The sequence below is a fragment of the Lissotriton helveticus genome, chromosome 9 (genome assembly GCF_964261635.1).
Source record: "Lissotriton helveticus chromosome 9, aLisHel1.1, whole genome shotgun sequence".
NCBI lineage: Eukaryota > Metazoa > Chordata > Amphibia > Caudata > Salamandridae > Lissotriton > Lissotriton helveticus.
Genome location: NC_136070.1, coordinates 970,263,406 through 970,289,161, shown reverse-complemented (window position 1 = coordinate 970,289,161; position 25,756 = coordinate 970,263,406). Strand labels below are relative to the sequence as shown.

Here is a 25,756-nt window from a genome sequence, read left to right as displayed (position 1 = left end):
ATAAAATAAACTTGAAAACAAAAACCACCAATAGATTCTCCAAATAAGATTACTTTAAGTTTTTGTTTTGCAAATAAGTGTGAGCGAAAGGCTGATTGACAGAACTGTATTATTTTCAACAGCCATTTCCTATGCAAATTCTTTTGACCGGGGGATTAGAAGCAAAGCTTATTCATCTAGGAAAGAGAAGAGAATTGAAAATAGCATCTGACAAGCGCTGTCAGGACAACCGACTACGCCTATGTCTCTATGTACCTTATTTTGTTTAATTAATACAGTATACTGGATATTTGCATACATATATTAACACCCTGTCAAAACAGCAGAGTGTTTACATTTGATATATCCTCTTTCATATAAACTTCGTGATCAAGTAAGCACTGTTAAATGGGAGGAAAACACAGTTGGCAGCATACAAAGTCATAAATAATGAGAAAATGTGAAAGTTTTTATTCACCTTAGAAGTGTCATATGAGCCTGTTTTGTATACTAGAAATTCACACTTCAGTTCCGTTTGATTTCTGCCTAATGCATTATGGAAACACCACAATACTTCCACAATCAGCAGAGGAGTTCTGGATAATTTGTTTTTAACTTTTGTCCAAAATATTGCTATAATGCCCGAGGAAGGACCAGTAGGACAACCATTTGTTTTAGGTCTAGCCTAGAGAAAGTTTTAGCTGCCTCACCACCCTCATGTTTTCAGAAAAAATAATACTAAATATACATACATTCAGTGGTTTGAAACGTCTAGATATTGACAACCAGGACATATTGTTTGAGGTCAAGGAAACAAGTCTTCGTTTCAATTTTATCCAAGTAGTCTCCACCCCTATAGTACAAGTCCAGGCTGCAAGTTTACAGTGTCGCATATTTAAGAACAAGGAATAATCTGCTGTTATAGCAGAGACAAACACCCAGGCATACAATAAGTTACAAGTAGTATGTATGGGTCATTAATGCAAAGGTTTTACTCTTCAGTCAAATGTCATTAAGCAATACAATTAAGCAAGCCTTGCCGACGATCCGTAGGAGCAACATGGACTTCACGGCGTTCTCCTCTTATCAAGGACAGTGATTAATTTCACACTCGTCATTTATGGATGAACCCAGCATATGGTGTTAGTGACTGCACACCATGAAACTCTGTGCCTCTGGCGCAACTTGGTCATTGGCCTTCGCAAGTTTGCAGCTTACCCGAGTAGTCAGGCCTGGCACCAGGAATAGGTTGCCATACCCCGTCCTGATGAAGACTCGCAGCAGAGGCTCAAGTTTCCCTCTCTGCATCAGCCGAGTCGAAACGTCGACGCCTTTCACTGTACCAAGACCTGTACCTGCTCTATACCGGATTGCCCTTGATCATGCATTGTGTGCACATTGAAAAATGTACAGATTACATGTAAATGAATGTTATATAGCGGACAGGTTTTCTTGTACTGGTCTTCACTACCAGTGTATTTAAAGCATTGAATTGTGATGCTCCTTATTCCTTTGACTTGAACCTTTTACTACCCACCACTACCACACCCCAAACCCTTTTTTCCTCTTCTGCGTGCAACCTTGATTCTTTGAATGATGACTTTGAATTATTCTTTGAATTATTAAGTGAATAATTTATTTGTGAAAGCAATTTTTGTTGTTTTGGCACTTCTACGTGTGTGGTTTTTAATACATTTATTCTTGAATTAATATTGGATGCATGATTTAGGTTGTTCATTGAGATATTGAGTATTAGTATTGTAGTAATGTACACAATATAAATTGTTCTTAGAACTGAATTCAACTCATGACGAATCGGTCACGGACCCCCTCTATATTCCTGTACTATACCCAGGTCCGTCTTGACTTATTGGGTTACCCCATTATCTATAATGCTCACTAAAGCTAGAGCCATGTTGTTCAAGTGTGCCATCAGCTGGTGGACTTAGTAGGCGCAGAGAGTTTGATACGCAGGACCTGCACTACCAATGATACCAGCAGCAATTTATTAGGAAGCCATTGCTTTAGGAGTATAATGATGTTGGGCGGTCATATGAACTCATCTCATGACTCGAGATAAAATGGAGAACAAAATGAAAAAGAAACATATCAACTCTAAAAATAATAGTCCAATGCTGAAGTTCAGCTGGGATATGGTTGCTGAATTACTGGAGGTGCGGCCAGTTCTGAGGTGAGAGTTTAGTAATAGTAAGGGCTGGGGTTGTGCTCAAGTGAACTTGGAAGTTTCTGTTCTCCAAAAGTTTCCTTACTAGGAAAACAGCCATTTGCATATTTGATGTAACAAAAGTTGTTACTTAGCAATTTATTAATATTCGAGCAATCTCGCTTAAAGATTTTGGTAAGTGCATTTCCTCAAGGACTGTTACATTGTTTATCCCAATTCAGAACTCAAAGGTATGAGCTATATGCTTAAACAATTTGCTGATCAAATAAAAGAGGACATTGGCTTGAAGATTTACTAAACAAGGTGAAACCTTCACATGCATGACTACTGCATACATAAGAACATGCCTATAACCCTAAATGTGTCTTTGGCCATAGAATGGAAACTGATACTCCATTAAGGCCTATTACGCTTAACGTGCACCAAATAGCTAAACGAACAAGTTACTTACCTTTGGTAACGATATATCTGTAAGAAACAGTAGTTAGTATTAGATTCCTTACCTTAGAATATCCCCAGGCGTCAGTCTGGATCCGGAAACTTTTGCGTAGCAGTACCCCTGCGCGTCGGTAGGCGTCGTCTGCAGGCATCTCCTGCGGCTCCGCGTCCGTCGTCGGCGTCGTGCGCCGTGATGACGTCGCTGGAGTATATAGACGCCGCCTCCGCGCGCTGACGTCAGTTCTTTGTACATAGCTTTTCCGCGCCAGAACACGCAGAGCTATGCGAGAACCAACACTGGTGCCATTTGAAACTAGGGCCCTGAAAGGGAAGTCCTTAACCCTAGGTATCAGTTCGCAGAACGGGGAGGATGGGCGGGGCGGTAAGGAATCTAATACTAACTACTGTTTCTTACAGATATATCGTTACCGAAGGTAAGTATCTTGTTCATCTGAAAGAAACAGGTTAGTATTAGATTCCTTACCTTAGAATAGATACCCCAGCAATACCAACCCCGGTGGTGGGTCTGCGAACCGATACAATCCTACACCAGAAAGTCCTGGAGGACCGAACGGCCAAAGAAGCCATCCCTCCGGACTTGACTGTCCAGGCAGTAGTGCCTCGCAAAGGTGTGCAGCGAGGCCCACGTAGCCGCCTGGCAAATGTCCTGCAAAGGGACTCCCCGGCCCAGGGCAGTAGTAGCCGCCGTGGCCCGAGTGGAATGGGCCCTCAGCCCAACAGGAGGCTCCTTCCGAGCCAAAGAGTAGCACGCTTTGATGCACAGAGACCCACCGAGAGATGGTCCGTTTATGTACCGCCCCTTCCTTCTTCGCACCCACGTAGCCAACAAACAGTTGGTCATCCACCCGGAACTGGCGTGTGCGATCCATATAAAATGAAAGCGCACGTTTTGGGTCCAGACGATGGAGCCGCTCTTCATCCTTTGAAGGATGCGGAGGCGGGAGGGTAAGGTGATGGACTGCCCGATGTGAAAAGCAGAGACTACTTTGGGCAGGAAAGAAGGTCTAGTTCTCAGAACCACCTTGTCTGGATGAATGGACATGAAAGGAGGTTTGACAGAAAGAGCCTGGAGCTCACTCACTCTCCTGGCAGAGGTGATGGCAACCAGGAAGGCCGTCTTTAAAGTCAGGAGACGGAGAGGACAGGAATGAAGTGGCTCGAAGGGAGCACACATCAAGAAGGTCAGAACCAGGTTCAAGTCCCACTGAGGCATCACAAACGGGACAGGTGGAAACACGTGTGTGATGCCCTTCAAGAATCTTGTTACAATAGGGGACTTGAACAAAGAAGGTTGATCAGGCAGCCTCAGAAAGGCCGAAAGGGCAGAAAGGTAGCCCTTGATAGTGCCCAGAGCAGAGCCCTGCTGGGCAAGAGAGAGAAGAAAGAGGAGAACCTCGGAAAGAGGGGCAGAAAGAGGATCCACAGCCTTTGCTGTGCACCATGCCACAAATCTGTTCCACCGGCAGGCGTATACCGACTTCGTGGAGGGACGCCTGGCTGCCAGAATCACATCACAGACTTCAGGAGGCAAGTCGAATGGCCTCAACTGTCGCCGCTCAATCTCCACGCATGGAGGTGGAGGCTGGACAGGTTCGGGTGGAGGACCGTCCCCTGCTGCTGCGACAGAAGGTCCTCCTGAAGGGGCAGGCGGATCGGGGGACCGACTGACATGCTGAGTAGCTCGGGATACCAGTATCTTCGAGCCCAGTCCGGAGCCACAAGGATGACTTGGGCCCGGTCGCGCCTGATCTTCTTCAGCACTCTGGGCAGAAGTGGTATAGGCGGAAAGGCGTATAACAGACCGCAACTCCACTCGCGCCGAAAGGCGTCGCCGTGCGAGTGCCGTCTTGGAAACTCCAACGCGCAGAACTGATGACATTGCGCGTTCTCTTCTGTGGCGAATAGATCTAACCAAGGCTCTCCCCATCGCAGAAAGAGGCCTTGCGCCACGTCCGAGTTCAGACGCCATTCGTGATCCATCGAGCACCGACGGCTGAGTTCGTCCGCCCTGGCGTTCAGAGAACCTGCCAGGTGTTGAACCGTCAGAGTCACGCCCTGACGTTCCAGCCATTGCCAGAGACGCAGGGCCTCCTGGCAAAGGGTCCACGACCCCACCCCGCCTTGTTTGTTGCAGTACCACATGGCGGTGGTGTTGTCCGTGAACACCTGCACTACACTCCCGTTGACAAAGGGGAGGAATGCCTTCAGTGCCAGACGAATCGCCCGTAGCTCCAACAGGTTTATATGGAGCCGGGACTCCGCCGGAGACCAGATGCCTCTGATCTCTGCCTCTCCCAAGTGGCCTCCCCAGCCCTGGAGGGACGCGTCCGTCACAACAACGTGCTCCGGCTGGGGAAGGGAGAGGGGTCTGCCTCTGACCCAATCGCGGTCCGTAAGCCACCACTGCAGTTGTCTCGCAGTGCCCTCCGAGATCAAGACATGGTCGGACAAGTTGCCCTGATGCTGGGCCCACTGAAACTTCAGGTCCCACTGCAGAGCCCGCATCCGCCACCGGGCGTGATGCACCAGAAGGATGCAGGAAGCCATCAGCCCCAGTAGCCGCAGCGTCAACCTGACCGAAACCCGGGATAACGGCTGGAAGATGGGAATCAAAGCCTGGATATCCTGGACCTGCCGTTCCGGTGGATAGACCCGAAACTGCGCCGAGTCGAGAACCGCTCCGATGAAAAGGAGCTTTTGGGAGGGACACAGGTGTGATTTCGGCACATTGATGGAAAACCCCAGCCCATGCAGGAGGTCTGCCGTCATCTGAAGGTGGTGGACGACTGTCTGGGGCGAGCCCGCCTTCAACAACCAGTCGTCTAGATAGGGGAAGACTGACACCCCTGATCTGCGCAGATGGGCTGCGACCACCGCCATCACCTTTGTGAACACCCGTGGGGCGCTGGTAAGGCCGAAGGGGAGCACGATAAACTGAAAATGCTCCTGGCCTACCGTGAACCGCAGGTAACGCCGGTGGGCCGGCAGGACGGGGATGTGAAAATACGCATCCTGCAAGTCCAACGCTACCATCCAGTCTTGCGGGTCTAGAGCAGCCAAGACCTGAGCCAATGTCAACATCTTGAACTTCTCCTTCCGGAGGAAGCCGTTGACGTCCCTTAGGTCCAAGATAGGACGTAGACCCCCTTTGTCCTTCTTGGGTACCAGAAAGTAGTGGGAATAGCAACCACATCCTACTTCTGGTCCAGGAACGCGCTCGATGGCCCCCTTGGCCAAGAGGGCCGTAACTTCCTCCTGCAGAAGTGTCAAGTGGTCCCCCGACACACGGTGGTTCTGCGGTGGCATGGCTGGAGGAGTGGTCTCGAAGGGGAGGGAGTAGCCCCTTCGGACGAGCTGCAGCACCCACCTGTCCGATGTTATTGTGCGCCAGTGGGAGAGGTGATGGCGAACCCTGCCGCCCACCGGCGTCACATGGGTCTGAAAGCACGGACTAGGAGGATTTAGAGGCGGAAGCTGCGGGGGGAGGTGTGGATTGACCTCGCCGCTGTCCCCGACCGCCACCACGGCGGTTCCCACGGCCGCCGCCACGTTGAGAAGTCTGTTGCGGCGCGTGGCTTGCAGCACGTGTGGGACCGCCCCTTCCGTGGCCACGAAAGGAGCGAAACGACCCCGTTTGCTGGCGCTGGGTCGAGAGACCCAAGGACTTGGCCGTGACCCTGGAGTCCTTGAAGCGTTCCAGCGCGTGGTCCGCTTTGTCGCCAAACAGGCGACTGCCATCAAACGGCATGTCCATCAATGCATTCTGGACATCTGCCGAGAAATTGGCGGACCTCAGCCAGGCGTGGCGACGAATCGCCACCGTCGTGGACATCGCTCTGCCCAGTGAGTCGGTCGTATCAAGACCACACCTTATGGAGTATCTCGCTGCGTCTCGGCCTTCAATCATAGCCTTGCCGAGCTTAGCCCGCACCTCCAGCGGGCATTCAGGCAGCAGTTCCGCGACCGTATCCCACAGAGAGTGGGTGTAGCGGCCTAAGAGGCATGCGGTGTTGCAAGACCGCAGTCCCAGACTCAGGGACGAAAAGACCTTCTTACCATACTGGTCGTACCTCTTAGATTCCCGGTCGGGCGGGGCCGACGGGAATGCGGACTGTGAAGTCGAGGCCTGGATCACCAGGCTCTCAGGGGTGGGATGGGAGGACAAGAACTTTGGGTCATCCGTACACGGACGGTGGCGTCTGGCCACGTTCCTATCAACAGGCGAACCTGAAGCGGGCCTGGACCACGTGCCCAAAAGAACGTCAGTTAAGGCCTCATTGAACGGCAGCAGTGGCTCCTGTGGGCATGACTGCGGTTTGAGTACCTCAGTGAGGATGTTAGTCCTCACGGCCGCGACGAGGAGCTCAAGGTGTAAGGCCTTGGCAGCCCTCATCAACACCACGGAATAAGCTGCCCCCTCCTCCGTAGCCACGGTAGGAGGCGAGACAAAGCCAGGGTTGGGGGAGTCATCCAGACCACTGGCGTCACCCAAGTCGCCTGTCCAGTCCACGTCGTACTGACACTCGCGGGTCAGAGGGTCCTCAGACCCCTCCCATTCCTCTCCGTAATCTACATCCTCACCATATTCGGAGTCAACAATGTAGACCGGCTCCCCGGGGTCAACAGACCCCCTCGGCGCCGGACTCGGCGTCGGGCGACGCCGGTCCGACTCCGCGTCCGGAGTCGGAGAGGGAATGGGGGCGGCGCCGCCCGGAGCCGGCGCCGGCCGGAACTGGCACCGGAGCCCCGGCGCCGCGCGGGGGCGGCACCGTGGGTTGCCCCGATGGAATCGGCGCCGGAGAGGCCGGTGGACCAGCCGGCGTCGACCCTGAAGGCCCCTGCGGCGCCGGGGCCAGAGCCGCCGGCGACGTCGGGGCCGGAGCACCCGACGGCGTCGAGGCAGGAGCACCCGAACCGCTAGGGCCCCCGGACGGGACCACCGGGCCCGCAGGCGCCGTAGGCCCCGTCGGAGGAGACAGTGCCCTCATGGCCATGAGGAACGCCTCTATCTCCTCGGGCGTCACGCCTTGCCCAGGGACCGTAGGGTATGGAGCATTCCGCGCCGGCGGCTCACGCGGAGCCGGGGCCACCCGAACCCCCGGCCGCATCGCGCGAGCGTCGGGGGGGAGTCGGGGGTACGATGACGACGCCCCGACTTCTTGTGCTTCCTACCTGAGGAACCAGAGGAATGGTGACGACTCTCGGAGCGCTCGTGACGGCTCCGCGACCGCTCCCTCGATCGCTCCCTCGACCTCCGTCCGGACCGGGACCGCTCTCGACGCGGGGCTGACACCCGGAGCTCGAGTAGCTTGCGGGACCGCTCCCATCTAGCTTTATTCGTCAAGGCCCGGCAATCGACGCAGGCGTCCACGTCGTGGTCCGGGCCCAGGCACCGGAGGCAGAGTCGGTGATGGTCCGTGACCGACATCGTGCGGTCACAGCCGTCACAATTCTTAAAACCGGGCATCCTACCGGCACCTTAAGAGTAAAGATAAGATTCAAAAACTTTGGTCAAAAGACCGGAGTACTGCTCTTCGGATCTGCGCTAACTGGCGCGGAAAAAAGAAGAACTGACGTCAGCGCGTGGAGGCGGCGTCTATATACTCCAGCGACGTCATCACGGCGCACAACGCCGACGACGGACGCGGAGCCGCAGGAGACGCCTGCAGACGACGCCTACCGACGCGCAGGGGTACTGCTACGCAAAAGTTTCCGGATCCAGACTGACGCCTGGGGATATTCTAAGGTAAGGAATCTAATACTAACCTGTTTCTTTCAGATAATGTATTGCACCAAGCATCACTTAGCTCTCCAACATAATGAAAAGAAATGTCTTAATATTAATGAACTTGCACAATTCTGGATTAGGACCAGCCAATTGTGGCGGTATGTAGTCAAACGAAGATTGATGTTCAGGTCAAGTGGTACCATGGTGCTTGGCAGGCCAAGACTAATATTGGTAAATCAGCTATATACATTGTTTTATCCTTGGCTTCACTTTGGCACTGTGATTATTATTTTCTCATGTCTCTGAGTTTTGCACTCTTTCAGTGTCCATTGTTCTGCATTGAATAAACACTCATGAAGTTTCTATATTTTGTTCATCAAAACGTCAAGTTAATCCTAAAGCGAACCTGTGGAGAATTAACATGCTCATTATATATACACACCCATATAGTACTTTGATGTAAAAGGTCAGATGCCTCTTGTTCAAGAGGGAATCTGACAGACAGTGCTGTCAAACTATTTTATGAAATATGCCTTTAAGCATTTTCAGTTGAAGAAAACAAATCTGACTTTACCTGCAACCTTTATACCCCTCCTGCCCCCGCCGCTCGTCCAGCAGTCCAGAAGACCAGCCGCTACTTCCTCCCTCATTTACAAATCCGTATATTGAACACCTTGGTTCTAGTAATGATCCACAGCTTGATTCCATCTACTCATCCTGAAGCACACCATAATGTATCCACTTCTCTCTTGTTGTCGATCACCTTGCTTGACCAAATTGATTTAATTAGATGTTAACTTGAGGACGCATCTCTTCTAGTGGCAATCAATATCTCTCTTCGCCCCTCACACTTATCATCCTTTGGGTTTCTATGAAATCAATGACAAATATACCAGAAGTTTCACTAAACTGTGTGGCTCTACCCTTTCTCTGCTATCGCTCCGTGTTCAGTGTCATCACTGAGCCGCCGCAGGCCAGCTCTACCACGGCACATTACAGAAAGAACCACAAACTTCACTTCAAAAAGACAAAGTCTTGTTTTTTTTAATTTTGGAGATGAAAATGAGAAGCCTTCAGATAACAACACAAGAACATTGGTCTTTAATCTATTCCTTTGGACCACGTACATTTAGTTTTTAGGTCTCGCCTAGCTATTGCTGTTAAGCAATCGCTATGGCGAGAGATATAGAAGTGCACCAGGAAAGCTTACCAAGAGGGCTTTGGCAGGCGGACTACGCACGGTGCATGTGCTCCGTGTGCGCGCTTGCCATTTGCTCCTCGGCATCAGACTTCAAAGGAATGCCACCCGCTCCCCCGCCACACCAGTCACGTCACAAACCACCATTTGTCTGTGCCTCGCATCATCGCATCAGACCCGCCACAGCAATGCCGAGAGCTTCAGACTTCAAAGGAATGCTCGACCCCGCCCCCCTCAGCGCAATGCCAGAGCTTGTACTTTGAGAGGCATGACAATAAAACAACTTACTAAACAGGTAATAACGTCATTAATGTTCATTGACCAGCATTGTAAATGAGGCATTTGAAACCACCAAGCTTTGTGGATCTACCATGGTTATATCAGATACTTTTGATGTAAAGAGGACACACACCACAGCTGTTGTAGTGGACGAGCAAGTTATGTGCAGGCCTTTAATACTTCGTTAGTAGTCTTTCTTTTTAGCGTGCCGCATTAACACACGTCTTACATGGAGAGGTACACACACAGAGAGTTACATAAGCTTAACTGCGCACATACACATATGCACAGCATCACTCAGGGCCAAGAATGCATCACTCTGCACCGCCACAGCATCACTCTGCACCGCCACAGCATCACTCTGCACCGCCACAGCATCACTCTGCACCACCACAGCATCACTCTGCACCACCACAGCATCACTCTGCACCACCACAGCATCACTCTGCACCACCACAGCATCACTCAGGGCCAAGAATGCATCACTCAGCGCCACCACAGCATCACTCAGCGCCACCACAGCATCACTCAGCGCCACCACAGCATCACTCAGGGCCAAGAATGCATCACTCAGCATCACCACGGCATCACGCTGCACCACCACGGCATCACGCTGCACCACCACGGCATCACGCTGCACCACCACGGCATCACGCTGCACCACCACGGCATCACGCTGCACCACCACGGCATCACGCCGCACCACCACGGCATCACGCCGCACCACCACGGCATCACTCCGCACCACCACGGCATCACTCCGCACCACCACGGCATCACTCCGCACCACCACGGCATCACTCCGCACCACCACGGCATCACTCCGCACCACCACGGCATCACTCCGCACCACCACGGCATCACTCCGCACCACCACGGCATCACTCCGCACCACCACGGCATCACTCCGCACCACCACGGCATCACTCCGCACCACCACGGCATCACTCCGCACCACCACGGCATCACTCCGCACCACCACGGCATCACTCCGCACCACCACGGCATCACTCCGCACCACCACGGCATCACTCCGCACCACCACGGCATCACTCCGCACCACCACGGCATCACTCCGCACCACCACAGCATCACTCAGCGCCACCACAGCATCACTCAGCGCCACCACAGCATCACTCAGCGCCACCACAGTGTCAGGATCCCCCAAGTTGATACAAGAAAGAAGAACAGACTTTGACGAAACCAGAATTTAAAAGATCTTTATGGAGAAGACGAAACCCATGTTGGAAAACCTCACTTCAGATTATATTACGCTCTTTGCAGCGTTCCGCCATGTTAAGGGAATAGTGGCCCGCTTCCACTTCCTGGTAGTGGTTGGCGGTCTAGTTGTTTTCCCTCACGATTGGAAGTGCTCGATAATGCGCATGCGTGACTAGCACGCGGCGCACTTCAACTGTTATTTCAACCTGACTGGAGTTTACCGAGTGTTCTCCTGAGAGAAATTTCCCGTTTCTTGTACCGAATTGAGCATATTACAGCAGCGTTACTTCTACATATCAGGGAAGTAAGAGAGTTGCCGTTCTTGGAATATTGTGAGCATGTCAATTAATTTTTCCCTGTTTTTCCTCAGAGTTTCGAGTTTCTTGGAATAAGTCTCCGAGTTCTCCATTCTTCAAGATCAGAGGGAATTCAAGTAGCAGAGTTTCTTCAGTGAAGAGAAGAGCTCAAAATTCTCAAGTAAGCCTATTTAAGATTGTTAATCAATCAGCTTGCTCTGACTCGGGTCCACAGAGTTCCCGAGTGATTTATTAACTCGTTTGACTCACCGGTGCCTGGAATCACGAGAGCTTTGAACTGCCTAAAGAACTAATGTTGAGGGACTATAGCAGTATTCAAGCTTGAATATGAAAGTGTGAATTCTTCACAGAACTGTACTGTAAATCTCCTTGAGCGCATTTGTCAGAGACTTCTTTTGAACTCATTACTTGATGATTACATTGTGAAAAACTGTTACTGACTACAACGACCATCTAAAGTATCTACGGTCACCTTATTAGACTTTAACAGTGAATCTTCCAGTAAATTCGATACTACAAGTTGCTTACAGACAAGACATACTGGAGAGTAGCTAGCCAAATATTAAGCATAGAGTTCCACAGAAGTAGGAGCCAGTGCCAGAGGCGTGTCTCTCTTTGTCTTGTCTTCCACTTCCCCTTTCCCCCAAGCTAAGTGCAGAGTCAATAATTATAATTGTCTCTGGGCTTGGTAAGTGGGAGCTGGGGTAAGGTCATCTGCTCCTGAGGGGACCGCATTAAAGAGTATCCTTTAAGGTTCTGACAGATTGAAGTGCCTTCCTCTTCATTGAGGTCAGGCCCCCTCCCGAGCAGCATGGCAGAAGGTTTGGACTTGAAGGCTTTAACAAATGTTTTAAATAATATGCAGGATCAATTAAATAACACGTTAGAAGAGAATAACGCTCTACGGGAAGAAGCTAGGAGATCTAGTCAGAGATCGGATGATTTGGTTGCTGCAGGGTCTGTATTTAAGGGAACTTCTGCACCCACCTTCATCCCTCATCTTCTGATCTATCCACTCAAGTAATTCATGCCATCTCACCTATCATTCCTTTAGCCCCTCCAGAGAGATATGGTGGTGATCCTCTTAAGGCCCAAATATTTTTGACCCATTGTTTGTTGCATTTTTTTATGCCGGCCAGTTATTTTTGCAGAAGATCAAGCTAAAGTGGCCTTCGTGTTGTCGTATCTGACCGGGGATGCCGCTGCATGGTCCATGTCTTTGGTCACAAAAAATGATCCGATTTTGTTTAATTTTGTAAACTTCAAAGTAGAGTTTGCGCGGATATTTGACCGACGCTCAGCCTCCCAGGCGACTGACAATGAACTACTGGATCTCAAGCAGGGTACCCGAGACTTGGTTGGTTATTTAGCAAATTTCAACAAATTAATTGTGGAGACCAACTGGCCAGAGGAGAAAAGAGCAGCCATATTTTATCGAGGACTACGAGATTAATTAAAGGATGCTTTGGCACAAATTCCTCAGAGACCCACCGAAGTTTGCGAACTCATAGATTTAGTTCTTCAGATCGATCACCGATTAAGTGAGCGTCGGCATGAAAGAAAGAATTTCGCCCTCCACCTCCACGATTTGATCGAATGAAAACAGAAGTTCAGAAGAATTCGGAAGGTGGGCCCACTGAAGAGCCCATGCAAATTGGATCTATTAGAGGACCCTTGTCTAAGGAAGAGAAGGAGAGACGAAGAAATTCTCAATTGTGCTTATATTGCGGACAATCTGGGCATTTCGTTAAGGATTGCCGAAGAAGCCCAAGACCTCACAACTGTTAAAAGATCGGCTTCGCCCATAGAATGAGTTGCACGGGTGGAAGCGTCAGTAAAGTCAGCTCCAAATCCACAGCACATTATGAACACCTTGCAGTCAGCTGCCCCTCATCTCATTGCCATTTTTTCAGTAAAATTCAGAGGTCAAGAAATTGAAGAAGCCTCCGTTATGATCGACTCAGGGGCAACGGGAAATTTTTGTGACATAAAATATGCCAAACAGAAAGGTTTGCGCTTTGTGGAAAAGAAGTTTAAGGAGGTGGTTCGAGCTGTTGACGGAACAAATCTTTTGTCTGGCCCGATTACTCACGAAACAGAATTAGTTAGGTTGAAGGGGTTGGGAGGCCACTCTGAATTCATTACCTTCAATTTAATTGACACACCACAATTTCAGTTAATCCTTGGCTTGCCCTGGTTAACTGAACACAATCCAAGAATAGATTGAAGTGAGAGATCTATAGTAATGGATTCTTCTTATTGTTTGGAACATTGCTTCAGTGATCAAGATCTAACCCTTGAAGATACCCCGGTCCGAAATTTGGTTCACCATGGCCCCGCCCAAATTTGTACTGTAGAACCCAAAGAAGTTCCTGTGGAGTATCAAGATTTGGCATCTGTATTTGACAAACAAGAAGCGGAAAAGTTGCCGCCACATCATCCATATGACTGCAAAATCGAAATTGAGCCTGGGGCAAATTTACCCTGCAGTCGGATTTATGCCCTCACGGAAGCAGAGAATAGGTATTTAAAAGAATATCTGGATAAACATCTCGCCAATGGTTTTATTCGCCCCTCACAATCTCCTGTTTCTTCCCCTTTGTTTTTTATCCCAAAGAAGAATGGAGAACTTTGTGCTTGCATCGACTATAGGGCGGTGAACCAGGTAACTGTTAAGAACAGGTACCCTCTTCCCTTGATCTCCGTATTATTAGATCAAGTAAAAGATGCTCGGATTTACACGAAACTGGATTTACGGGCTGCTTATCACCTAATCAGAGTGGCTCCTGGGGACGAATGGAAAACAGCTTTTCGCACCCGATATGGCTTGTTTGAATATCAGGTCATGCCATGCCGTATGGGTTGTGCAACGCCCCCGCAGCCTTTCAGCACTTCGTGAATGATGTTTTAAGAGAATTTTTGGACCGGGTAGCGGTTGTCTATATTGATGACATCTTAATTTTTTCAAAAGATGTGAATGAGCACACTCAGCATGTTGGAGCAATCTTGACTAAGTTAATGGAAAATCATTTATATGTAAAATTGGAAAAATGTGCATTTCATGTAACCCAAGTGGAATTCTTGGGATTCGTCCTATCCCCAGAAGGAGTAAGCATGGATTCAACCAAAGTCAAGGCAGTGCAAGATTGGCCGCCTCCAAAATCGGTGAAAGAAATTCAAAGTTTTTGGGGATTTTCAATTTTTTATCAAAGATTCATCCCAGAGTTTTCCCAGAAGGTAGCTCCTATCACTCAGTTATTAAGAAAAGGAGTCAAATTCGTTTGGGGAATCGAGGCAGAAGCCTTTCAATTTTTGAAGAGATCTTTCACACGCGCACCAATTTTACTACACCCAAGAACGGAGGAACCATTTTATGTGGAGGCCGATGCATCTGATTTTGCCATCGGGGGAATTTTGTCACAGCGTCATCCCACTACAGGTCAATTGCATCTGGTGGCATATTATTACAAAAAACGGAGTCCTCCAGAATGTAACTACTCAATTGCAGATAAAGAGCTATTGGCGGTAAAAAAGGCCTTTGTGGAATGGCTGCACTACTTGTCGGGTGCTAAACACAAGGTTACAGTGTTTACGGATCATCGGAACTTGCAATTTTTAAAATCAGCACGCACCTTGACTGCCAGGCAATTAAGATGGTCGTTATTTTTTGCCGATTTTGAGATTACCTTCAGACCAGGGAAATGCAACGCAAAGGCAGATGCATTATCTCGTATTGATTCTGACACTTCGGAAGTTAGAAAGGAATTGCAGAACATCAGCGCAGAAGAGAAAATCATTCTTGTCACTAATACCTCTGAGATGGTGAACAAAATTCAAGAAGCAATGACAGTCCAAGATATGGAAAGATGGGTTCAAGAAGCTGAAGATAGAGAAATCAGGGAGGGACTTCCTTATGGGAACAATTGTTTGTTTCTCCCCACTGAAGAGCTTCAACAAAAAGCCTTGGAGTCATGTCACGACAATTTACTCGCTGAACACAAGGGAATCCATAAGACTACTGAATTGGTGGAGAGGAATTTTTGGTGGCCAGACATGAAACGGCAGATACGGCAATTCGGGTCCACTTGTGAGAAATGTATTAGGGGGGAAAGCTGATCAAAGGCCCCTGCAAGGGAAGTTAATGCCTCTCCCTACCCCTCCTCATCCCTGGCATACTGTGTCAATGGATCTTATTGTCGATCTGCCTGCAAGTCAGGGGTTTACAACCATTTTAGTCTTTGTGGATGTCTTTTCTAAAATGGTACATTTCATTCCCTTAAAAAAGGTTCCAACTGCCCCACAATTGGCTCAACTTTTTTCTCAGAACATAGTAAAATTGCACGGAATTCCAAAGGTTTTAGTTTCAGATCGGGGAACACAATTTGTTTCACATTTCTGGAAGGCCTTTACCCAAAAGTTAGGAATTGACTCTCGTTTTTCCACCAGTTACCATCCAGAAACTGATGGTCAAACGGAGAGGGTGAATCAAGAACTTGAACAATACCTTCGACTTTATCGGTCAGATCAAAAGACTGATTGAGCAGACTTAGTTTGGGCAGCAGAGTTTGCTTACAATAATGCAACTCATTCTTCCACAGGTAGCTCCCCTTTCTATGTAAATTATGGGAGACACCCTAGTTTGATTTTGGAAAAAAGAGAGGGTCCTGTACCAGCAGTTGAGGAATTAGTATCAGAAATGCAGAATTCTTGGGTGAAGGTTAAGGAGAATTTGGCTAAAGCAAAAGAATCCTATAAGAAACAGGCTGATAAGAAGAGAAGGGAAGAAACACCTTTCAAGGCAGGGGACAAGGTCTGGTTATCAACCAAGAATCTAAAGATAACCAAAAATAAAAAATTCAAACCTAGATTCATTGGCCCCTTTAAAATAGAAAGAATGTTAAATCCAGTCACAGTCAAGATTCAATTACCTGCATATCTTAGAGTTCACCCAGTGTTTCACATTTCTTTGCTAAAGGCTAGTCCAACAGATTTGAGGCTTAACTCTAAAGCACAACCAATTCAGTTAGAGTCAGAGGAGGAGTTTGAAGTTCACAAGATTTTAGACTCAGCCTATAGAAAGGGCAGGTTGTATTATCAAATTGACTGGAAGAATTTTGGTCCCGAAGAAAGATCTTGGGAGCCTTCTGTCAATGTTCATGCTCCAAGATTGATTCGGGAATTTCATGAGGCCAATCCTACAAAACTAAGGTTGAGAGGACGAATTTTGGTGGGAAGTACTGTCAGGATCCCCCAAGTTAATACAAGAAAAGAAGAACAGACTTTGACGAAACCAGAATTTAAAAGATCTTTATGGAGAAGACGAAACCCATGTTGGAAAACCTCACTTCAGATTATATTGCGCTCTTTGCAGTGTTCCGCCATGTTAAGGGAATAGTGGCCTGCTTCCACTTCCTGGTAGTGGTTGGCGGTCTAGTTGTTTTCCCTCACAATTGGAAGTGCTCGATAATGCGCATGCGTGACTAGCGCGCGGCGCACTTCAACTGTTATTTCAACCTGACTGGAGTTTACCGAGTGTTCTCCTGAGAGAGATTTCCCGTTTCTTGTACCGAATTGAGCATAATACAGCTGCGTTACTTCTACATATCAGGGAAGTAAGAGAGTTGCCGTTCTTGGAATATTGTGAGCGTGTCAATTAATTTTTCCCCGTTTTTCCTCAGAGTTTCGAGTTTCTTGGAATAAGTCTGAGTTCTCCATTCTTCAAGGTCAGAGGGAATTCAAGTAGCTGAGTTTCTTCAGTGAAGAGAAGAGCTCAAAATTCTCAAGTAAGCGTATTTAAGATTGTTAATTAATCAGCTTGCTCTGACTCGGGACCAGCGGTGCCTGGAATCACGAGAGCTTTGAACTGCCTAAAGAACTAATGTCGAGGGACTATAGCAGTATTTAAGCTTGAATATGAAAGTGTGAATTCTTCACAGAACTGTACTGTAAATCTCCTTGAGCACATTTGTCAGACTTTTTTTTAACTCATTACTTGATGATTACATTGTGAAGAACTGTTACTGACTACAACGACCATCTAAAGTATCTACGGTCACCTTATTAGACTTTAACAGTGAATCTTCCAGTAAATTCGATACTACAAGTTGCTTACAGACAAAACATACTGGAGAGTAGCCAGCCAAATATTAAGCATAGAGTTCCACAGAAGTAGGAGCCAGTGCCAGAGGTGTGTCTCTCTTGGTCTTGTCTTCCACTTCCCCTTTCCCCAAGCTAAGTGCAGAGTCAATAATTATAATTGTCTCTGGGCTTGGTAAGTGGGAGCTGGGTTAAGGTCATCTGCTCCTGAGGGGACTGCATTAAAGAGTATCCTTTAAGGTTCTGACACACAGCATCACTCAGTGCCACCACAGCATCACTCAGCCCCATCACAGCATCACTCAGCGCCACCACAGCATCACTCAGCGGCACCACAGCATCACTCAGCGGCACCACAGCATCACTCAGCGGCACCACAGCATCACTCAGCGCCACCACAGCATCACTCAGCGCCACCACAGCATCACTCAGCGCCACCACAGCATCACTCAGCGCCACCACAGCATCACTCAGCGCCACCACAGCATCACTCAGCGCCACCACAGCATCACTCAGCAGCACCACAGCCTCACCCAGCAGCACCACAGCCTCACCCAGCAGCACCACAGCCTCACCCAGCAGCACCACAGCCTCACCCAGCAGCACCACAGCCTCACCCAGCGCAACCACAGCCTCACCCAGCGCAACCACAGCCTCACCCAGCGCAACCACAGCCTCACCCAGCGCAACCACAGCCTCACCCAGCGCAACCACAGCCTCACCCAGCGCAACCACAGCCTCACCCAGCGCAACCACAGCCTCACCCAGCGCAACCACAGCCTCACCCAGCGCAACCACAGCCTCACTCAGCGCAACCACAGCCTCACTCAGCGCAACCACAGCCTCACTCAGCGCAACCACAGCCTCACTCAGCGCAACCACAGCCTCACTCAGCGCAACCACAGCCTCACCCAGCGCAACCACAGCCTCACCCAGCGCAACCACAGCCTCACTCAGCGCAACCACAGCCTCACTCAGCGCAACCACAGCCTCACTCAGCGCAACCACAGCCTCACTCAGCGCAACCACAGCCTCACTCAGCGCAACCACAGCCTCACTCAGCGCAACCACAGCCTCACTCAGCGCAACCACAGCCTCACTCAGCGCAACCACAGCCTCACTCAGCGCAACCACAGCCTCACCCAGCGCAACCACAGCCTCACCCAGCGCAACCACAGCCTCACCCAGCGCAACCACAGCCTCACCCAGCGCAACCACAGCCTCACCCAGCGCAACCACAGCCTCACCCAGCGCAACCACAGCCTCACCCAGCGCAACCACAGCCTCACCCAGCGCAACCACAGCCTCACCCAGCGCAACCACAGCCTCACTCAGCGCAACCACAGCCTCACTCAGCGCAACCACAGCCTCACTCAGCGCAACCACAGCCTCACTCAGCGCAACCACAGCATCACTCAGCATCACTCACCACCACGACAGCATCACTGGTTCAAATATGTTCTTTCAAAGTTTCAAGCTTTATTACAAATGTCACAAAAAAGATGTTAATATTTCACTTCTGTTCTTGGATTTTCGTCATGATAAAATACACTGAACATAATCTTTACAAAAGTTATTTACAAAAGTTTAATCTATTGCCATTATAAATTACAATAACTTTTATTTAAGTATTAATTATTTTAAAAAATTAAAAGTCATTGTTATTTGTAATAGCAATACATGTAAGTCACGTAAATACATATATTGCATTACAAATGCTATAGGTGTCACATTTGCGAAAGTTATAACTATTGGCATTGTAAATGACAAAGCTATTAATTTCGCTATTTTCAAAACCAACACATAAATAAAAAACGTGTCATTTACAATACCAATAGCTCAAACTTTCCTAATGCGAGATCTATTGCATTGCAAATGCTTGTTATGCCAGGGAATTAGTTACACCAAAAGGTCACCAAGGAAGGTCATTGTCTTTTACTCATGCTTTCATATTCAAAAACTGTCAAACTTCCCACTTTCAGATTTTCCAAACGGTGACTTACTTTTCCTGGGCTTTTTTCTCTACCATCCATCAAGTCATTAGAAAGGAAAAGGACATCTATCAGAAAGGGAGCATATTTCCACTGGGGGAAAGAACATGATCATGCTACTAGCCCACAAATCATACTTCTAAGAGATCTGCACAGCTGCAGGAGTGGGGATCTAGAGCATGCTTCTTACCATCTCTTCATCTTCTGCAAGCACCAGGTCGTAGGCGCTGAGAGCCACACAGAAGATGATGGCGGTGACGCCCTCGAAGCAATGGATCCACTTCTTCCTCTCAGACCGTTGTCCGCCTACGTCAAACATCCTGTGAAAGAAAGAGACAAGGTTACATACTAGAAACGTAACGAGTAAAGTAGTTGTGAACACAATCAACATTACAATATGCAGCATTGATGGGGCTCGTGTCAATGAACAGGTGCTGATTTTTTCTTTCTCAAAAGTTTTATTGTCATATCTAGTTCTCAAAGTTGTGCTTTGAAAAAAGGTATTTTTTTTATGGAAAAGTTACTTCCCTTCCGACAGGAGGTTAAATTGAAAGTTACACTTGCAAGTATTTTAAGAAACTTGAAAGGTACAGATGAAGATAATTATTGAATTAAAGATATTGTTTTGATTACTCATCACTGTAAATGTCACTGATACGGCAGATTGTTGCTTTCTCACCTACCTGGGTGTGGGAGTAACAGATGTGCCCTTTTTAGTGAAATGCGATTTGCACAGTTTGCAAGGGATAGATCACATTCTGGACGTTGATCCACATAGTCGTTGTCACGCTGGGTTTCTCCTGGCGATATACCAGGAATTGAAAGAAGAAGAGACCCACTACACTAGATAACATTCAAATAGGAGAGTGAGGACTGGGAAAAACATTGGCACTGAAAGCTCTCCATTCTGGATGTGAATTCTTGGTGACTGACTGAATGAATATTGAACTGGCCTGTACTCAGAACACACTTCACTCACTCAGGTGGAGATAAAATACGCATGCCACAAACCAGTCTAGCGTACCAAATGGGCAGCAGGGGAATATTTTCCCTATTAGATGGCTCTGGTTTCTCTTACATTGGTGAAACAATTTTCTGGGTTGCCCTCACCCACATTTTGTGGCATGCTTCATCATAGGATTCTTATCTCATCACTGACCCATTCTGCTAGAATGGACTCAACCGTAAAAGGGACCCCATGATAGAATGTACTGCGAATGGAAGAAAATAAAAATGTCTTCATGACGCCCGACGTTATTCTATTCGGGTACCTTTAAGGAGATTAAAAAGGAAAGTTAAGACGGTATAGGATTTTAATTATCCTCTAATTTATAATGTCAACATGTTTCAGCAACACTTCAAAGCCTCTCTGGGTTAATGGCTTTCATCAGGACAACTTTGGAGGGTGTACTAGTAAACTGTCCCTCTCATACACTTTAATGGTATATGGATCAAAATCCAGACGAAGCATGGAAACCAGATTCTCTTTTCACACCTTTCAGATTTTCTTAAGGAGTAAAATACAGGCCAGATGTAATATTCGTTTGTCAGTTCCACCTTGTTGTATTAGGTATGGGTTTCACAGAAGGTCTACTGTGCAATATGCAATGTACTCAACCTTCCATTACCTAGAACACAAAGTTAGCAACGTTAGTATAGGTGTGTGCCAGGGTAGGGATTCAAGCTGTGTAAGGAAAGAAGTATATATGATACTAATGGAATGATAACATACTAGTTGGTGGAGTGTTTTGGCCCCTGCCCATTTCTCGCTGCTTAGCAATGTTTGATGGGCGTAAAAATCTATAGTTCTTTAAAAACCCGGTTTTCCCCCAGATGTGTTTTTTTGCTTCACCCCTCCTTAGTGCACTGAACATATCAGAACTAAGTCTCTTGACTAAACTCACATCACATTAATGCTTCAACCTTGCACTGAGAGAGACGGTGCGGAGCCCTCAAACAAGCGTACACACATTTTAGTCATTTTTTTGTCAAAAAAAATACTTTCCCCCATTACGAACCTCAAAAATGCATACTCAAGAGAATACACATAAATGGAAATTGTAACTATGATGAATACAATATAACTAGATGTTGGGAGCGGTCAGTGAGGAAAAAGGGGAAAAAGAAGATGGAAAGCAGACCATGCAGAAATAATGGGGGAGGTGGGCGTAAGGACACTTGCGCATACTCCCAAGCGGAACCCTTGTCTATGTTAGAGACATTGAGATAAAATCAACTTTGAGCTTAGTTTTCCTCAAACTCAAATGCCTTTTGCATTTAAGTGTTAGTAAATTGTAAAGAACAACGTTTGTTTCTCTAGGCAGAGCCCAGAACTGTTGATATAAAAGCACAGATGAACAATGAAGCCATAGTTAACACAAAACAAAACAGGAAGGTCGTTGGTGTTACAAATTTCGGTCTAAACTAAAGTGGATAAAAAAATGTTAAAAAAAATAAGAAATTGGCATGAATACAAATGCGGATGTTCATCGGGAGAGAGCTCGCTAGAGGAAAATGATACATCACACAAGGTTATTGAGAAGTTACAAAATAAAAGGGACTTCCTACATAAAGCTACTCAGAACAGCAGCCGGGCTGAAAGGAGACACAGAAAAATGAAGGGTTCAAGGGAATGAGGAGCACTGTGGAACGTATAGAGGAAATAGGCAAACAACAAGGACACACAAGGTCAAACCACTAAACAACAAACATCACTCGCACAATGGACACTGGTGGAGGAGGAGGCCCTGTTGCTAAAGCAAACTCACACATGTTGCTCAGTGGTGAAGGCACAGATAAACCGACAGTATAGCAAGCAGAAACGATTAAGAGTTGTTTTTTCAAGCCCTTTACTGAATGCCAGCTTTTTACATAGTTTTGTCGCATAAAAAGAACTAATCTAAATCAGTATTCAAGAGCCACTATAATGAATTTCCGAATGTGTGCCATTTAACAATAAACATTAATTGGAACCTGAATAAAGTCAGCCTTAGAACCTTAGCTCTGACACAAATGATTTCCATACAGAGGAGTAAATGACTACAAGCCAGGGAAGGCGTGCACACAAAACGCTGAGGGCACTGCTCTCAGAGGCCAGGAGAGGAGGGCACTGGCAATGAAAGTGGTGGGACTTGGTAGCAGATTGCCAAAGGGGCAACATAACCTCCAACAATGATCTACCTACACACAGCAGACACATAGACCGCCCAGGCAGAGAAGCAGAGCGACAATTCCTTTGGTTTTTATATGTTTTTACTGCTTTGACGTGCGGCCAGAGAGCATCTTCACTGTGCTTGGGAGTACATATACACAGGGGCGGCTCTTCCATAATGGCGGAGGAGCGTTTTCCCACTGGCTCAACGCCAGCAGCCGGAAAATAAAAAAGATATTTTATCGTTGTTTTATTTTTCACCTACTGGCTCTGCCATCGTGTGTAGGGAGGGGCGGGGCTGGGGCCATGGGAGGGGGTGGAGGACTGGTTGGTGCACTTCTAAGTGTGCATGCGCGTTTGGCTGGTCGTCTTAGCTGTACTGCACGGCCGGGTTGGAGAAACAGCACAGACTCCCTGAGCCTGAGCGGAGCATCAAACCAGTCCACTCATGCCAATCCCTGTACTGCGCACATAGAATGAGAGCAGAGCAGGGATTGGATAGGGAGTCTGTGATGCTGTTCCAGTGTCTGCTGGGACTAGGAAGCACAGGAAGACCGAGGCGAGAGGCTCCGTCAGCGTAAGTTAAGTTGTACATTTTTTATTAAACCTCCCCCCTCCGCCAGTGCCCCTGCCACTCACCCCTCTACTTTTTGGTTGTGGCGGCCGCCACTGCATATGCAAGGAAAGGGTAGAAAATGGGGGCAAACAAACACATTATTGAATTTGTTCAGGTTTTAATTTTACAGCTCCACCTAACTTCTATTTTGACTGCTCCTTTGGGGATACTCCTTTTCTCGCCCTGAAAACACCGAAAGCAGCTGGAGATGTTTGACCAGACTGGACCGGAAGCTCAGATGATGGCAGGCATATAACATTTACTAGCACCTTAAGATGTTGACGCATTCAAGCAGAGGTAGAAAAAAATGAACAATGCCCACAAAACGTAGTGTTTGGGGCTGACTTTGCCTTGGGAGGCAGTTCACAGAACTGACGTCATGAGGTGGAGGGGTGAGGGAAGCTCCGGATGAGTTAAGAACTCCATTCTCATGCTGAATGTAGATATTTAGGGGGCACAGGCACACCAGAAGAAGAGGTCTCCCCAAAGAGAGACACAACTAAGGAGATGGTGGTGTCAGTTACCTCTTGTTACTCAATGGCATCTACTCAAAAAAGCTAAAAGCAGGAAAGGTTGACTCCTCTGCCACAGGATAAAATGTGCTTCAGACTTCAGGCGGCATGCTAATAGGGGTGATGGTGCATGTCTTGTAATTCCCCATTGCAGTGGCAGGTGGTGGAATTTGTAACTGGTGAGGCGTATGCAGAAAGAATCAACGTATGAGAGCGAACGCAGTGAGCGAGCCCGACGGCAATAAAGGGGGTTGGGGGGGGGGGGGGGACGGTCTCCCCCGTGAATTTTTAAAAAAAAATATAGGCATCTTTTTGGTGCGATTTTCAGCACTATTTCTGTGATAAATGGACTAAAAATTCAGTTCTTCTAGGCATTCATAAAAGAAAACTCCTACATTATTTCAGAGAATTTCTGCGTTTCCAAGCAAGTCTGACTTCTGTAGAGGGCTAGGGTACTAAGCAAGACTGCTTTGGCTATACCTTTTCCAATAGAAAACACTAGTTAGCGATGTTAACCCGTTCAATGAACAAACCTGGGGTCTAGGGAGAGAATGGCATAGGCTGGTAGTCTCACAACCACCTAAAACTGAACTCACTGAAAACTGAATTCCTCCTCATTTCCCCTCCTCTGACTTCTCCCTCCGGTACAAGAATGGCTGAACTGTTTAGATGCCCTCAGCTGCAAACCAATCATCATTGAGTGCAAAACAACCCTAGGCATCAGCTTCGATTAAAAACTGAGTATGTGGCCCCACACCAACTCCTCCACTCAAAGTGCGCTCCTAGCTCAGAATCCTCAAAAAGGTCAAACTCTTCATCTCTCAGCATGACTTTAAGAATGTAGTGCAAAACATATTCAGACTTGAATATGGCAATGCGACGCTTATCAGTACTCTGAAATCTCACCTGGTGCCTCTGAACACAACCCTCAATGCCGCTTAAAGACTGTTTTTCAGGAATAAGGCACTTTAGACATATCACTTCTCTCAGTCGCCTGAATTGGCTACTGATTGAAGCAAGATGAATACTCAAAGTAACTGGTCTTATTATACTCCACCCGCCTTGAGGAAGTCACTCCCTGTGTAGTTCAGACACTCTTCAACTTGAGCCGCCAAGGTTCAATAAAGAGAAGACCTCATGCTCCTCCCCTGGCTCCACCCCCAGTGTACGGTACTCACTACTACAAGATGTTTGCACCAACCACTCATCTGCCACTTTTCATGAAGTTAATTCCTATCTGACTTACTTCCTCTTTGAAGCGCTGGAGCCGATCCTCCTTTCTACCCTGGCCCTTACACCTGGATTATCCTACTGGTCTTACTTCAGGGTTCTCTCTTTATCAAGTTTACCTTTCTCCGTGTTTTCCACACTTTAGTAGTGTATATACCGGCCTACTGATGCCTCATCTGAGAATTAAGCAACCTTTGTTCCTCAGCCACCTTTTGCAATTTAAGGACCTTAATATGCGACAGCTGTCAGGCCTCACTACTTACTCCACAGCATGTTGCTGCTTTTATCTCCTAGATTTCTTGCTTCTTTGTGTTTTTTGTTTTCACGGACACCTCTCCATCCAATTGTCGTGCTCTATACAGTGATCTGACCGCCGCGGCACCTACCCTCCCCCACCCCTCGATCATGTTTGGGGCTTAAAAAAAATTATTAAAAAAATAAACTTGTGACCTCTGGAGCCACCAAGCTGCCTGTGGAGGTGGACCTGATGTCTCAGCACTGTCTGTAGAGCTCGGGGGGGGGGGGGGGGGGGGGGGCAAAATAGCCTATCGTCGCTCACCCAGTCCCTCATAAATGATGAGCTTGGTTCAACAGGACTACAGCACTGGGGTTTTGTGTTGTGTGCAAATCATTTAAAATAATAACACACACTCTGTGCCCAGCCTGAGGCTGCTGTGCTGTGTAAATAGAGAAGCTGACTAGACTAGAGCGAGGCGTTGCATCACAACATTATAATTAAAGTGAGTGGGCAGTGGTGTAACCAAAAACGATGGGGCCTGCCCTGTAGAATCTGA

The 25,756-nt window shown here is 47.7% G+C and overlaps 1 protein-coding gene across 1 annotated transcript in view; it reads right to left on the bottom strand.

Annotated features, from left to right (window-relative positions):
• GNAI2 (G protein subunit alpha i2) overlaps positions 1-25,756 on the bottom strand; it is a 465,915-nt gene that overhangs the window by 16,138 nt on the left and 424,021 nt on the right. Inside the window, exon 6 of the mRNA XM_078661258.1 lies at positions 19,644-19,773. Within this exon, the coding sequence (XP_078517384.1) occupies positions 19,644-19,773 (130 nt within the window). The remainder of the gene's footprint in view (positions 1-19,643; positions 19,774-25,756) is intronic.